At 45.1% G+C, this 15,921-nt stretch overlaps 1 protein-coding gene across 1 annotated transcript in view; it reads right to left on the bottom strand.

The window, feature by feature from the left end:
• Window positions 1-833: 833 nt before the first annotated feature.
• Window positions 834-15,921, bottom strand: part of lrig3 (leucine-rich repeats and immunoglobulin-like domains 3) — a gene marked incomplete at its 5' end in the record, with an annotated part of 21,564 nt that continues 6,476 nt past the window's right edge. Inside the window, 12 exons of the mRNA XM_084331101.1 lie at window positions 834-1,643; window positions 3,489-3,761; window positions 4,382-4,522; window positions 5,001-5,159; window positions 5,284-5,763; window positions 8,535-8,816; window positions 9,675-10,019; window positions 11,424-11,587; window positions 12,232-12,303; window positions 13,320-13,391; window positions 13,672-13,752; window positions 15,685-15,828. Of these exons, the coding sequence (XP_084187227.1) occupies window positions 1,345-1,643; window positions 3,489-3,761; window positions 4,382-4,522; window positions 5,001-5,159; window positions 5,284-5,763; window positions 8,535-8,816; window positions 9,675-10,019; window positions 11,424-11,587; window positions 12,232-12,303; window positions 13,320-13,391; window positions 13,672-13,752; window positions 15,685-15,828 (2,512 nt within the window). The 3' untranslated portion in view covers window positions 834-1,344. The remainder of the gene's footprint in view (window positions 1,644-3,488; window positions 3,762-4,381; window positions 4,523-5,000; window positions 5,160-5,283; window positions 5,764-8,534; window positions 8,817-9,674; window positions 10,020-11,423; window positions 11,588-12,231; window positions 12,304-13,319; window positions 13,392-13,671; window positions 13,753-15,684; window positions 15,829-15,921) is intronic.

The raw sequence follows: 15,921 nt of genomic DNA, 5'->3' as shown, positions 1-15,921 counted from the left end.
GTGAGTGAGTGAGTGAGTGAGTGAGTGAGTGAGTGAGTGAGTGAGTGAGTGAGTGAGTGAGTGAGTGAGTGAGTGAGTGAGTGAGTGAGTGAGTGAGTGAGTGAGTGAGTGAGTGAGTGAGTGAGTGAGTGAGTGAGTGAGTGAGTGAGTGAGTGAGTGAGTGAGTGAGTGAGTGAGTGAGTGAGTGAGTGAGTGAGTGAGTGAGTGAGTAGAGTGAGTGAGTGAGTGAGTGAGTGAGTGAGTGAGTGAGTGAGTGAGTGAGTGAGTGAGTGAGTGAGTGAGTGAGTGAGTGAGTGAGTGAGTGAGTGAGTGAGTGAGTGAGTGAGTGAGTGAGTGAGTGAGTGAGTGAGTGAGTGAGTGAGTGAGTGAGTGAGAGAGAGAGAGAGACCTATACGATTGTTGGCCAAAAAAATCTGATTGAGCAGGATGAGGTTTGGAAATCATCTGCCCTTTCCTGGTGACTAATTTGCCCTAATTTGGACATGCATCTTTAGTCTTAAGGAGGCCCTTCACAATACTATAGCTATGAGCAGCAACACTGTGGGGCTGTGCCATAAAACACCAACCACTTCAGCTGACACAGTGGTAGTCTCTCTCTCTCTCTCTCGTCGTGGGGGGGCTGATGACAGGCTCAGGCCGTCCTTGGCGGTCTGTGGTTGTGCTCTGAAAAGCCAGCTTATATCAACCCCCCCCTCCCGCCCTTCTCATACCCGGCTTGCCAAGCCCTACCTAATCCTTGTACTCGAAGCCAGTAGACGGGTTGTGCACACAATAAAAAATATGTTGAATATTATTAAAAGACTCAAACTACTTTGGTTTACGTAGCAGCACATGTTGATGTGTTTTTCATTTTATTTATGTATAGGTATGTGCAAAAAAAGGTTGCTTCATTTCAAAAGCAAAACAAAAGCTTAGGCCGGAATAACTGAACAGGCTGGGCTGCACGACAACACAAAATACTTAATACAGGAAAAAGGTAGGCAAAAATAAGGGAATCTATTTGTACAGATCAATTTACAAAATATAATAAACTTTGTATACAAAAATTTATATATATATATATTTCAATATCTTCTTTAACTGAAGTTGTATCCCACAGGAACAAAGTCCTCGCCGTTTTTTTAATATTCTCCCCGTGTCACTTTCTGCATTTTGTTCGGGACATACAACGCGTCGCCCTTTTTTACATTCACTCGTTTTGCACATTTGCGGAGTCCATTATCGGAAACAAAAGTGTCTTATTCACTGAGGTAGAATTCTTTTGGTCATCCTCTTCATGGAGAAAAAAATCTAAAAAGGAAAAGTCTGTTCTTTTCCCCAACAGGTCCCCGTATGTCTGTTCGGCTACGTGCTCGCTCTGCCCTGCCGGACGGGAGAAGTCCTGACGCTGTCAAACGGCTGTTCATAAACGCCCGTGTCCCGCTCCGACCCCGAGTCCTTAGAGTGGACCGTGTCCTCGTGGCCGGAGGAGTCCGTGTCCAGGGCGGAGTGGGCCGTGTCCTCGTGGCTGGAGGAGTCCGTGTCCAGGGCGGCGTAGGGGTTCTCGTGAAGGGTCATCCCGTTGTGCATGGCCAGGTGCGGTGGTGAGAAACCTGGGTACACCACGTCCTGTTGAGGCCTCCAAGGAGTCTTCCCAAACGTTCCTGGGAAAAACAGGAGGACAACGTGAGAATCCCATTTTGCGTTCATTCAGAAAGATCAACTGAAAGAATAAAAACACCAACACAAAATCACCCTAACATTTGCACGCATGTGGTTATTATGACTACTTAACACATTGGGTGCCATGCCCCCTTTACCCAGATAACCCCTTGGTTGCCAGCGCTTTAGTCAATGGGAGGTCGGGGATATTTGCGAACGCTTAAACTATATCTTAAATTATGGCTATGGGTCTAAAACACCCCTCGTTTATCAATGACTTGCTTGCAGTCAACATGTACGAAACGGATTGTTTTTTCATTGGTACATTTCCGTTTTATACCGTTTTGAATACGAGTATAGTTTCGGAGAGTTCTAGTAATTTCAGAGAAATTCCGCGATAATAGCCCTTTAGTGGAATACACAAAACACGTTGTCATTTTTCGGCTGATTTATGAATCGTTTTCAAATAAACACTAGATTATCGATAGTATATGTGTACTTATGCACGCTAGAGAAGCAGGCTGAAAAATCGATTATCCATGACCTGGTCAGCGCTAACGTCATACACGCACACACACACACAGACACGTTGTGATTGCTATGAAAAAAACCCAATACTGGTCAAATAGAGTCATTACCTCACATCAGATGTTCTGCAAAAAGATTAATCCAATTCCTGATCGCCATTACAAATATTGATCGCGTTTATTGATCCAACGTTATAGTCCGAAACGCATAATCGAAAGCTGCTCCGAGCCTCCCCAGTGAATGGTAACAGACACTGCTTGCCAGAGATGGGGAAACCCTGGACCGGAGTTTTTCTCTGATGCACATGGCCACTCAATCCAATCCAATGATGTGCATTACCATCCGGGAGACGATAGGGGGCGGTATTTGCCCTTTTCGAGCTCAGAGCCATTCCCAATGATAACGTCAGGCTGGATGGATGAAAAATGTATGGATACCGCTAATAAAAGAAATAACGATTAAATAACGAGAAAACTCGTTATTGGCAACCAACGCATGGCGAGAAATAACGAGAAAGCGATTGTGTGCAACTGTGGCGCCTACTGGGCGCGAGTGCCTTTTCGACATATTTCCTGTGCAATTCTTTATTCTCTCCACATCTGTGTGCTTTCCGTCTCTGCACGCAGACATTCTGCAGAGCGGATTATTGGGTCTCTCGGTGGTCGAGGTGGGCCGCGTGTTTGTTGTTTTCCGTCGCTGAAGAAAATACCACATGCATGAAGAAACTCACCACGTCTCGTTCGTGCCGGGCACATACCTCTGATCGCGAGAAGCACTGACCAGAGCTGGTCAGACCGTTCGAGGCCATAGCGGGGAAAGAGAGAGCCGTGGGTCGAGGCGCCGGCAGTCGAAATGTGTTCTGTACGCGCTTTAGAACGTCATTAATTGACCCAGGGTTCCCACAAAATGAAATTCAAGGACTTTTAAGTACTTTCCCGAGCACTATATTTCATTTTCAAGGATGTCACTCGAAGGACACAATTCACTTTTAAATGCTGTTTTTTTTAAGGATATTTTTGGCCTGCTCGCCAGCTAGAGCATCACACGCGAAGAAATGAGGAAAAGCAAGTTGGTGCCTCTGTTATTAAAACAGAACAAAAAAAGGTATTCAGAACAATTTGATCACGGATGAACAAAACATTCAATGCAAATGCATTGATTTGAATTTCAAGGACTTTTTAAGCACCTTGTTAAAATGGGCTGTTTTGAATTCCAGGCCTGGACTTTTTTTTCTTGTAAAAAAATCAAGCACTTTAAGGACCTTGTGCGAACCCCGTCGACCACTAACTAACACACTGCTGAGCGGAAGCCAGGCCTACCCATGAAGGTGCTGGACGGAGAAAGCCTCTCGTGAGCCCTGCCGTAGTCGCTCCCGTCTCCGTCGTCCACGGACGGGGGCTGGTCGCCCTGTTTGTGCGCCGGTCTGTGGAGGCTGCCGTTGGGGAGCTGCATCAGGACGCTGGAGGAGGAGCAGTGGTCGAAGGGGTCCGACGCCGCCGGCCCCCCGCACGGGTAGCAGTCCCTCCTCTTGGAGCTGGTCAGACTGCCGCTGTACGAGTCGCTGCAGACGGGCCTTTGGTCGACGGCACAGCCTGGAGAAGGGAAATGGAACGACCACGTTCAGGATCACAGATTCAAGTGAACCAACAATAAAGTTTTTTTTATATATATCAGAATCAGAAAGGTCTTTATTGTCAAGTAGTTTTCACATACAAGAAATTTGCTTTGGACGTTATCGGTGCGACATTAGCGGACAGACATTAACAGACAGATAATTCAATAAAGAGGTGGAGTAAAATAAAATGAAATATGAGCTAAGTTAAGCACAATAGAATGATATAATTATGAAATAAATTATGTATTTATTATTAAATATATGTATTGTATTATAACTTCTGCTTCACAGTCAGCCTAATGGGATACATTTTTCCAGTACTGATTAAGATTCCTCTGATATTTACATACTGTGTGACTAAGGGAACATTTTCTATTTTCTACAGGGTATCTGCAGGTTTCAATGTAAGACTTTTTAATACCAATTTCATGACCATACTAGCAAAAAAAATTCCTGTTGTCCCCCAATAAAAAAAAATCTTTTATACCTGTGCAAATTCTATTTAAGATTTTGTAATACCGTTTAAGGCCTTAAATTGAGAATTATGAATTTAATACCCTGTTCTATTTAAAAGTCTACTAAGTAAAGTGTCCCGACCTGGGAAGGTGTCAGAGTGCTCTGCAGAGAACAGGTGATCTCGGCGGAGCAGGGAGCCGACGGGACCTTGGTAATGGCAGAGCAGGGGATCGATGGCCGCCTCTATGTCGCCTTCACTTCCTGTGTCCAGATGACACAGACCTGGAAGCAAAACAGGAAATAGCGGCCATGAGTGGAGCGCAAATATAATTAATATTTATATAAATTAGGGATGCTCGATATTGGCTTTTTTACCGATACCGATATACCGATATTGTCCAACTCTTAATTTCCGATACCGATCAACCGATATCAACCGATACCGATATATGCAGGGTTTCCCCCCCCCAAAAATGGAATAATTTCAGGTAATTAACATTACATATCTCTTGTTGTGGAATTAACACAACATTATGCATACTTTTGACAATAAATAAAATCAGAATTTGTTCTTACTTGCTTGCCTGAGTAAATAAAGGTTATAGAAATAAAATAAAATAACCGATACCGATATTTTCCGATATCACATTTTAATGCCAATATCGGTAGGCCGATAATATCGGACATCCCTAATATTTATATAAATAGAAGTTGGCAGATGGAAAATAGACCTGCCAGCCGGAGGTAAATTCTGTTGTACCGTTAATGTCTTTAGGCTGCAGGTAGAAGCCGCTCATCGAGGAGGCCATGTACTGGTGGTTGCTGCCGCTCTCCGAGGGGACGTAGCCGTCCTGCCGATCAGCCAGAGTTCCCTGGGAGGACAGGTAGCTGGGGATGTCCGCAGGCAGGTTGGTCTCATCTACCTCACAAACAAAACGGGGGTCAACTAGAAGCTCACACGCGTATATTTCTATATACAAACGTCGACGGCATCTTAAAAAAGTAGTCATTCCAGTAGTGTGCGACGACAGCGTGTCTCTCACCTGTGTTGGTGACGCTGCAGTCCTCGTTGCGTCGTCGCGTGTGGTAGATGATGACCACCCACACCAGCGAGGTGCCCACCACGCAGCACACCACCGCGATGATGACGATGCCCACCGTGGTCCAGCCGTCCTCGTCCGAGCCCCCGCCACCCACGCCCGCGATGCCGACACCGCCCCCCTGCACCCCCGAGTCACAGTTGGGGTTGGGCAGCACGGCCAGCCGCACGTTGCCCCGCTCCGTGCCCAGCGTGTTGGACATCTCGCAGGTGTACTTCCCCGCGTCGCCCTCCGCCGCGTCCACAATGATGAGCAGCTGGTTGGCGGCGGCGAAGAAGTGGCGCTCGGTCACCACCAGGGGGCTGTCGTCTTTGGTCCAGTTGAGCCGCGGGTGGGGGCTGCCGCCGGCGATGCACTGCAGGACGGCGGTCTCGCCTTTGGCCACGGTGCGGTCCATGAGCGGTCGCAGGAAGGACGGTGTTTCTGAAAAAGGGTTAGATTGTGGAAGGAAATGGGAGTCATTACAGGGTTCTCCCACGGACATTGCAAAATGATTTTTTATTTTTATTTTTTATTATCTTTTTCCCCCTCCTTCTTTTTCTGATTTTTTTCTCCCATCCCACTGTTAGTCGTTATGCCAATTCCCAACCCCCTTCCTGGTTGTTGCGCACTTTCCCCTACTGTTGGTCCGAGAGGCCGGAGACTGTCAACATGCTTTCCTCCGACGCATGTGCAGCCAGCCAGCCTGGCAGCGCAGATTCTCACCGGGAGAGTGTAACGTGTGGGAGGTCGCACTACCTCTCTCCAGATCCTACCCTCGCTGAGCAGGCGCCCCGACCGAACTGTAGGGGTCGCTGTCCACAACGCCCAGGACCCACCCACGGCTCCCCTCCCCCTAACTCAGCCAAACAAGTTAGTATAGCGATCAGCCCGAGCCAAGGCAATGCTGACTCTCCGGGAGTCGAGACCGCAGCCTCTTGCATTGGTGACGAGCACAATCTCCGCTACACCACCTGACCACCCGGCAAAATGATTTTTAAGCATCTTCTTGGCCTGCTGGCCAGCGAGCTAGAGCATCACACGCGAAGAAATGAGGAAAAGCGGTTGGAGCGTGTGAGACAGCGATGAACAAAACATTCAATGCGAATGGTTGATTTGAATTTCAAATACTTTTTAAGCACCTTGTTAAAAAATGGGCTGTTTTCAAGGAATTCCAGGCCTTGACTTTTTTTTTTGTAAAAAAGCAACTAGGGATGCTCGATATTGGCTTTTTTACCAATACCGATATACCGATATTGTTTAACTCTTAATTTCCGATACCGATATCAACTGATACCGATATATGCAGTAGTGCACTGCAACCTTGCCCAGGCCCGACGGGGCCCGGCCCGGCCCGGCGGGTTCGGGCTGGGTAGGGCTTTTTTTTTAATAAATAATTCAGGCTCGGCCGGGCCCGGGCACCGCCGTTTTTTTTTCTTTCTTTTTTTGTGTTTTTTTTTTTTTTTTTTTTTTTTCATATAACTAGGGTTATATGATAACCTTCGTTTTAAGATTCGCTTTCTCTTTTGCGCCAGAGAAACATTTGGATGTAATTACTGCAGCGCGCAGGGAGAAGAACTCAGGGGACAAGTTCAACTCGATTGGTTGTGTTGGAATATAGCCAGTTGGCGAACGTTTTAATTTGTTCTTGGGATGTATGTAGCCGGTTTTGTTAACGGTGTTCAACGCGTTGCTGACGTCGTGGTGAGTGATATGTTTATTATTTGCTGGGTCGCGACTCGCTACCTGTTTTGTTGCTCTGCTCGAAATCTGATTTCTGTTTTCTGTTTGTTTGTTTGACTGAGTAGGCTATTGTGTGTCGTGTGTGTGTGTGTGTGTCAAAGAAGATTCTATAGCCTTCAATACGTTTTGAGGCTGATGTGTGAGTCAGTCTATATAAGCGAGCACTGGGAGAGACGGCATTGCGAAATGCTTCTTCATTTTGTTTATTTATTACGTTCATATAAAACCGTGTTTCGAATATTTAAAACAAATACAAAAAAAATTATATTTTAATAATAATAATAATAATAATTTTTTTCGGGTTTTCATGCGGGCTAGGGCTTAAAATATTATTTACAGTCGGGCTTATTTTCGGCAGGGCCTGAAGTTCAAGGGCTCTGGCAGGGCTCTGGCTTTATTTCAAGGCCCTTGCAGACCACTAATATGCAGGGTTCCCCCCCCAAAAAACTGAATAATTTCAGGTAATTAACATTACATTAACACAACATTATGCATACTTTTGACAATAAATAAAATCTGAATTTGTTCTTACTTTCTTGCCTGGGTAAATAAAGATTATAAAAATGTAAAAAAAAAAAAAAAAAAAATAAATTGAAAACCGATACCGATATTTTCCGATATCACATTTTTAGGCCAATATCGGACGATAATATCGGTAGGCCGATAATATCGGACATCCCTACTTTAAACACTTCAAGGACCTTGTGCGAACCCCGAGTCAATATCCGCATCAGCTGTTGATCGTTCTTATCGGAGGCCATTATGTGCTAAAGTGGCCAAGTTGTTAGAATAAATAAAGAGGACATTCATACAATATATTCGTCCGGAATATATGGACACCGAAATGTTTCGTTTGAGGTCGATACCAATATCAAATTACATATCCATCCTACCAGCTGACACTGATAACTAGGGATGCTCGATATTGGCTTTTTTACCGATACCGATATAGTCCAACTTTTAATTTCCGATACCGATATCAACCGATATCAACCGATACCAATATGGGTTTGCCCCCCAAAAAAATGGAATAATTTCAGGTAATTAACATTACATATCTCTTTTCGCGTAATTAACACAACATTATGCATACTTTGACAATAAATAAAATTATAATTTGTTCTTACTTGCTTGCTAAAGGTTAAATAAATGTTTTAAAAAATAATATTTTTTTTAAACCGATACCAATATTTTCCAATATCACATTTTTATGCCAATATCGGCCGATAATATCGGTAGGCCGATAATATCGGACATCCCTACTGATAACCAATGATTGTTTTGTAAAAACATTCTTGTACTGACATTATTAAGTTGCCACTTAGTATAAAGCAACATGATCCTAGTTAAAAAGATCACAAAAATGTCAACTCCACAATTGGCCAACAACAGGCTGCAAAAATACATGAGCCGACTTTCTGCGGAAACATCGAAAAGTACAGGTGGTCCAGTCTCACTCCCGTGCTGCTCACCTAGGACAGTCAGCGTGGCGTTGGCCGATATGGCGCCGGCCGTGTTCTGGGCGGTGCAGCTGTAGACGCCGATGTCCTCGGTCTTCACGTCCACGATGAAGAAGACGTCGTCCTCGGGCATGACGTGCATGCGGCGCTCGCGGGCGGCGGGGAAGTCGGTGCCCCCGTCTTTCTGCCAGGCGATCTGGGGAGAGGGATGCCCCACGGCGGCACACTCCAACCTGGCCGTAGCGCCGGCCCGGATGCTCAGGTCCATGGGCCTCTTGGTGAAGGACGGAAGCACTGGAGATTTTAATGGAAAGATGGAAATTATTAATATAAAATGTCAGACAAAGTTGGCAGTGTCTCGTAGAAGACGTGTGAAAGATTGCATACTTGGTATGTAAAGCAAAGCTCCAAATGTCTTAAAACAAAGTGGGGTCCAGGGGTCCCCCAGGGGGTCCCCAGCTAAATGAGAAATAATTGAATTTTACAAATTATTTCTTCAATAGAAAGAATGACTTCTGCGAAGAACTAATAGGTTTGACTCAGCAGAAATGCCTCTGTGCCACCTCCTCACCTACAGTACAGACAGATCCGGGTCAAGGTGGGAGTCCTTGACATGCAACGGTTTTTGAACCACTGCTCTAGTTGATCGATTGAGCTCTTGATACAAGGATAGGGCCTGGGAGGTATACCGACCGAATATTCATGAAGGTATACAATCATGAATCCATGAAAAGGTATGGATTTTTACTATACCATCGCCGACGATATATGTACATATTGTAAAGTAGAGCATTTGAATGAAATAGCACCATGACAATAGGTATTACAAGATAAAGACATAAAAAAGATATTTGATTGCGCTGTAATTTGCACTGGAAAACGGAACACTCGTCAAATACAGCTATACCGTCAAAACGAATAAAGTATTATGATATGATATCTCATACAAGAACCAACGCATATACCTTTCTAGTTGGATTTGCTGTATTTTTTGGCCGTTAAAAGGTTTTGTTTACATGCTGGAGTGAAACAAAAACCATACTCTTGTTTTATGACGGGTCAAGAAAGAATCTTATTTTACATCTATAAATCAGTCTTAAAAAAAAAAGGATAAAAAGAAGACTGACGCTATATAAAAACCCAGACACTTACTGTTGACGGTGAGCTTGGCCTTGTTGGAGTAGGAGGAGCCAAAGTGATTGGAGATGACACACTGGTATTTGCCCTCGCCGTCGAACTCCACGTTGCGTAGCTGCAGGGTGGTGGTGTACTCGGTCACCTCCGCCTCGCCTCCCCCCCCCACCACCCCTCCCTGGGCCCGCAGGTGGGCCTGGTTGTGGATCTCGGCGTCGTCCAGGGCCTCGTTGTCCTTCTTCCAGGCGAAGGTCATCGGGGAGTCGCTGGAGCTGGCCGCCGAGCAGATGAAGGTCACGTTGGTGCCCCTGATGGCTGACTGGGTCTCCGGCTGCACGGTGATCTGGGGCTTCGGGAAGTCATCTGGCAGCGAGAGAAGGAAAACAGGGAGGGTTTTACACAACGATATTGACATAGTTTAGTATGTGAACTAAACGCTCGCCGTGATTGACATTGACAAGCGGAGGGGGAGGAGCAGCACCGCATTAGGGAGGTGGAGTGGTTACGTCATTGGTGTTTCCCGCGCGGTCCACCCTCCTTGAAATTGCCATGTATTTCCAATGGACCCAAATCTTCTTGTTTAAAAACAAATAAAGCATGAACATTGGCATGGTGTACCTTTCTGTGTGTATTCATCCACAATCTATAGCGCAACATGAAAAAACTAGCAATTAATAGTAAAAGTAGCAAACATTTTTATGTTTTCGTTCACTGAGGAACTACACGCGCTTTGGCGCTGCTGACTGACGTCACCACAGCGTAGACTCCTGGCTGTATTAGGCGACAGCACTGAACGACAGGCGTTCTACCGGTAAGTGTAGTTCTTTTTTAATGACAAATTAAAAACCTTATAACTAACTTTATTTCAACCAAAAATGCTTAAACAATAATGTTAGTGATATATAAGGGAACACATTTTGTGCAAAAATGGAAAGCTTGCCAATGTTCACGAGGCAGAATTATTACAATAGCCAATGATACATTTTCCCAATTATAAATCCCTATAGGGTTAGACCGCGTGGGAAACTAAAGTGACGTCAGACTACTGTACCTCCCTATTGGCACGATGGTTTACACTTGTGTGAAGTCCGGACTCTACGCTGTACGCGAGACGTCGAGCACTGTTCCTGTAAACGCCCTGAACTATTAGGTCTGCTGACCCAAACGTTGGGTTTGTATTATTATTTCCACATAAAAGTGAAGCAGCAAGAATACCATGCGTGCTCGACTACCGGTACTCCTTTCAATTCAAGAACATGAAGTATATCCATATTTATATTTCACACCCTCCTACTGGACAATTGCAGTACAGAGTATTAAAACAGCCAGAATCAGTTGTTGAGTTCTGGGAAGTCCTAGCGGCTAGAGTCAAGGTGGGTCAAATACAAACAATGTGAGGAAAAAATATTTATCTGCTCTCTCTCTCTCGCTCAGTAACCAGCAAAGCTGAAAACTCCATAAGTTTCCATAATGTTATAATGCGGCCTCATTAGTCTGCCCAGAAGTTTTTGCAGGGGGGGGGGGGGGGGTTGGGGGGTTGTGTTACTGTGCAATCTGGGTCAGTTCATAAATGGAAAACCTGTCACGGATAAATGGCTATTTTTAACAAGCACTACAGTAAATGTCTCAGGAGTGTGAGTGTATGCGTGTGCGTGTGTGTGTGTTCACGCATAAGTGTATGTGTGCGTGGCACGTGTTCATGCCTACGTGTATGTGTGTGCGTGCGTGTGTGTGTGTCTTAATAAAACATATGAATATATCACTCACCGCACACAAAGTCCTCTTGGCTGACGGTGAAGACACTCTTGCCCTTCAGCAACTGGGGATGGGCACAGCTGGCGTTGACGTACGGCATAAAGGGCTGCTCTGCCACCCACAGAGGCAGCCACTTGATCTGGCAGTCGCACAGGAGGCTGGAGGTGTTCAGGTGCCTGGCAGGGGAGGAGAGCGAGGTGAGGTGGTGAGTCGACGTTTACCGCATGTCTCCGCGAAGACTCGGGTTATAGGAGATGAAGAGTCAAACTCATCCACCTAGCAATAGGTGCCTTTCTTTTCTCCCTTTATTTAACACAGGTAGTGTCAAGTTATTGAGAATAAGGTCTCTTTCACAGTTACCAACATGTCCAAATAATGCTTTGGCCGGGGGAACTGTAGCAGTCTATTTTTTTTTGGTTTTAGGGTGAACAAAAGTCCATCGTCTCATCCACACCTCAGTTTTTTACAGACAGGTGTGTAGGAGAAGAATGTCCCCATAAGCAAGAGAAGATAACTCCCTCACACTATATCCTTCTATTTTCAATAGACTTTATTTAAAGTACAACATTTTAGTCCTTAGACCTTCGGGGTAAGAAAATAATTACCTGGTCTAAATGAACTTAAATAAAGTCTATTGCCAGTAAAAGGACAGTGTGTGTGTGGGAGGTCTCTTCTCTTGCTTATGGACATTTTCTAAAAACAGCGTAAGCTGTGGTGGTAATAAGTATATTCATCGTTAAAAGGAACACAACAGCGTCATGGTCATGGGAAGCCGTGTACCAGACAGAGAGCGGTCTGTAAAAGCATCCGCCATACTCACAGCTCCAACAGCTTCTTCATCTGGGAGAAGGCGTTCCCCTGGACGGACATGATGGCGTTGTGACCCAAATCTCTGAGGGAGGGAGGGAGGGAGGGAGGGAGGGAGGGAGGGAGGGAGGGAGGGAGGGAGGGAGGGAGGGAGGGAGGGGGATAAAATAAACAAACAACAACATGAGAACAGAAAGAAAAGGAGAGCTGGAAGAAGTATTCCTCCTCGGCCGTATCTGGTCAAACTTGCAGACTGCTTGAATAATCAGGGAGAAGAAAACGGTCTGATCTTTCCTGAGAACAATAAAAGTGAGAGCAGTGCTGCTCTATGTTAATCAAGAGAGAGCAGTGCTGCTCTATGTTAATCAAGAGAGAGCAGTGCTGCTCTATGTTAATCAAGAGAGCAGTGCTTCTCTATGTTAATCAAGAGAGCAGTGCTGCTCTATGTTAATCAAGAGAGCAGTGCTGCTCTATGTTAATCAAGAGAGCAGTGCTGCTCTATGTTAATCAAGAGAGCAGTGCTGCTCTATGTTAATCAAGAGAGCAGTGCTGCTCTATGTTAATCAAGAGAGCAGTGCTGCTCTATGTTAATCAAGAGAGCAGTGCTGCTCTATGTTAATCAAGAGAGCAGTGCTGCTCTATGTTAATCAAGAGAGCAGTGCTGCTCTATGTTAATCAAGAGAGCAGTGCTGCTCCTTTGAGCTCAGACAAACGGAGAAAAAGAAAAAAGAAAAAAAAAGAACTTAATTGGAATCAAATGCAGCTGTGCCCCGACTACCCCTAGCACACTCTCTGGCACACGTGCGTACACACTCTCTCTCTCTCTCTCTCTCTCTCTCTCCCCCCCTCTCTCTCTCTCTCTCTCTCTCTCTCTCTCTCTCTCTCTCTCTCTCCCTCTCTCCCTCTCTCCATTTGCCTCAGTGATCAATATGGTTTGGCAGTCACGTAAACACACTAATAGAAGCTTTATTCCACATCAAAGGAGAAGAAAGGGAGAGATGTTTGCTTCTCACAAACAAACCACGTCTCTCGGACTCCTATGATTCACCCGCCCGGCTTTAGTCTACGACTTCCTGCCCTGTGAAGATAAGGAGGACTTACAGGAGCTCCAGCGTGTCCAGGCCGGAGAAGGACTTCTTGGTGACCGACCGGATCCGGTTCCCTTGTAGAAATCTACAAGAAGATAGAAGATCCATTATTCACTAAATTGTTCATCCATGTAATGCAGAGTCAAGATACTAAGATAGTTTATTCGAAGTCGGTGGATATAACGTGAGGTTCTATAGTATAAAGACATGCACACATGCAAAATAAACTGGACATTCCACACACACTCTTTCCCACTTGGGAGCGTCTTATTCAGTGCACAGACTTATTTCTCTATTTTTAAAGTCATGTACTCGTCTAGTCATTGACTCGACAAGTTGAAAAGAAATAAACAAAGCCGACTCACAGTTTTCTCAGCTGGTCCAAGGCGGAGAAGGGCCCGTTCATGTCTTCGATGGTCCAGGAGATTTCATTATTCTGGAGGTCCCTTTTGCACCGAAAACAAAGACAGACCGCATTGTAAAAAAAAAAATCCACACCCAGAAAACAACTGCGACTCGCAATGTTAATAAAAACATATGTGGCTTTTTTACGTTTCGTGTGAAGGAGGACGTCGTGGACACTTTAAAATTATATTCAAAGTCAAAATCAACTCGGAGGAAAGTCTCTCCCCGGCTTTTGCGGCTGTTTTTAAAAAATATATATTGTTTGTGATGGCTTCTCCGTGTTGTCTCGCAGCAGAGAGAGGCCTTCACATGCAAAACTACTTTTACGAGGAGGCCCCACAACACAACATGTGTGCCACTTCCTGTTGCGTTTTACAAAACACTCTGCGAGGACAAACATAGTTTTGCATGGCGTCGAGGGCGGGACGAATAATAATCGATTCTTTGTCATTATTGTGATTCTTTCGTGATCAATACGCAAAAGAAATCAATACTGATTTGAGTTGAGTTTAATTGAAACCCAGTTAGATGGCGGCGGTGTCCTTGGCCAGCCTGAACCGTTGTTAATTAACCCTGTTTAATCACAAAGGGTAGCAATTATGAACTTAAGAGATATTATGCTGTGAGCTGGTGCACAAATAATTTAAATCACACCGTATAGAATGGGATCAAATAAACAATCGTTTGATAATAAAAATTAAAAAAATCATAGCTCTAATAATAACAACAATCGAATCACAAGGTCCATGGTTCTCACCCCTACATGGATATTCATCCTTCAAATCTTTTTTTTTTTATATAATATTTCCCCCTCATCTAGACAAGTTAATAATCCAATATGATTTCAGACTTTGGACGCCTAATGAAAAGAAAAAAGTCTCTGTATCTCAGTAGCAGCATGCTCACACAGGCAGGGTATCATGTGATCTCTCTGCCTGAAATATTGTGTGAACAGAGTCAGCCCCCCCCTCCCTCCTTTTCTAATGCCTTCAAAACAGGCTAGTTTCCTCCACTGCATGCCTGGTTACAACTGATGGGTTGGGGGTTGGGGGGGGGGGGGGGTTACGGCCTGAAGCTATGCCCCCATCCACCTAGCTATAGCTGCAGCACCTGCCCTCTGGTGACCTCACCACTACCGCTGCCATTTGGTTCCATTTAGGGGGGAAATGTTACGGAGCCTCACTGTGGGAATGGGGGATGGGCGAGGTTCGGGGGGGGGGGGTGGTGGCTTGTAGAGGTCGGAGCCGCTGTGACTCTTAGGAGGGTTTTATGTGTGTAGGGGCCCGGGGAGGGGGGGGGGACCACAACACGTTAATCTATTTCACATCCCCAAAAACAAATCAGGCAGAATATTTCCACTCAAGGCAAGTGGGGAGGAGGAGGAGGAAGAAGGGGAGGCGATGACAGGCAGCAGTATGTATGGACTGCAAACCGTTTTTGAGGCCATGTACTTACAGAGTTACAGTTACGCTCGACATTACTGTTAACAACTGAAAAACTATACCCAGTCACACAAAAATAACCAAAAAACATTTCTTTACGATGCTAAAAGGCCCAATCGGTGATCCAAGTGCAAATAACTGGGTAGCCCCACCACCAAAAAGAACACATAAGGGAAAATACCACACATTGATATGGTCAGAAAAAGCCCTGATTGGCAAAATCAACAATTAAGAGACAACAGCTATGTTTCCATCCAAGTATTCTTATGTACATTACGAAGTATCACATTCAATCTGGATGTAAAAAACGCAGGGGAATGGAGAGCAGGGAGGGGATACATGCACGCGACATGTAGACAACAACATACATTTTTTGGACCTGCGAAATCTTTTTAAATTATCAATTCATTAATCAAAGTATCGAACTTTTTTCACACTTTTCTAAAATGTACATGACAACTGGATGGAAACATAGCCACAATGGCATAATTCATAATGATGATAGTACTATTTCTTTTTAATCTAACTCACAGTGTCTGCAGGTGCGAGAGTCCACGGAAGGCCCCGTCTGCGATGAAGCTGACCTGGTTGTCTCCGATCTGGAGCTCGTCCAGCAGACTGAGGCCCACGAAGCTGTTCTCCTCCAGTCTGGACAGGTGGTTGGAGGAGAGGTCTCTGGGAGGACAGAGGAGAAGACGAGAGACATCAGAGAGGTACGTCGGGAGGAGGGAGGAGGGACAATACAGAGAGAGGTACGCCAGGAGGAGG

This window comes from Notolepis coatsorum (genome assembly GCF_963971535.1).
Source record: "Notolepis coatsorum genome assembly, chromosome: 15".
NCBI classification, from domain to species: domain Eukaryota; kingdom Metazoa; phylum Chordata; class Actinopteri; order Aulopiformes; family Paralepididae; genus Notolepis; species Notolepis coatsorum.
Note: the sequence above shows the minus strand (reverse complement) of the source record. Positions and strands in the feature narration are given on the sequence as shown.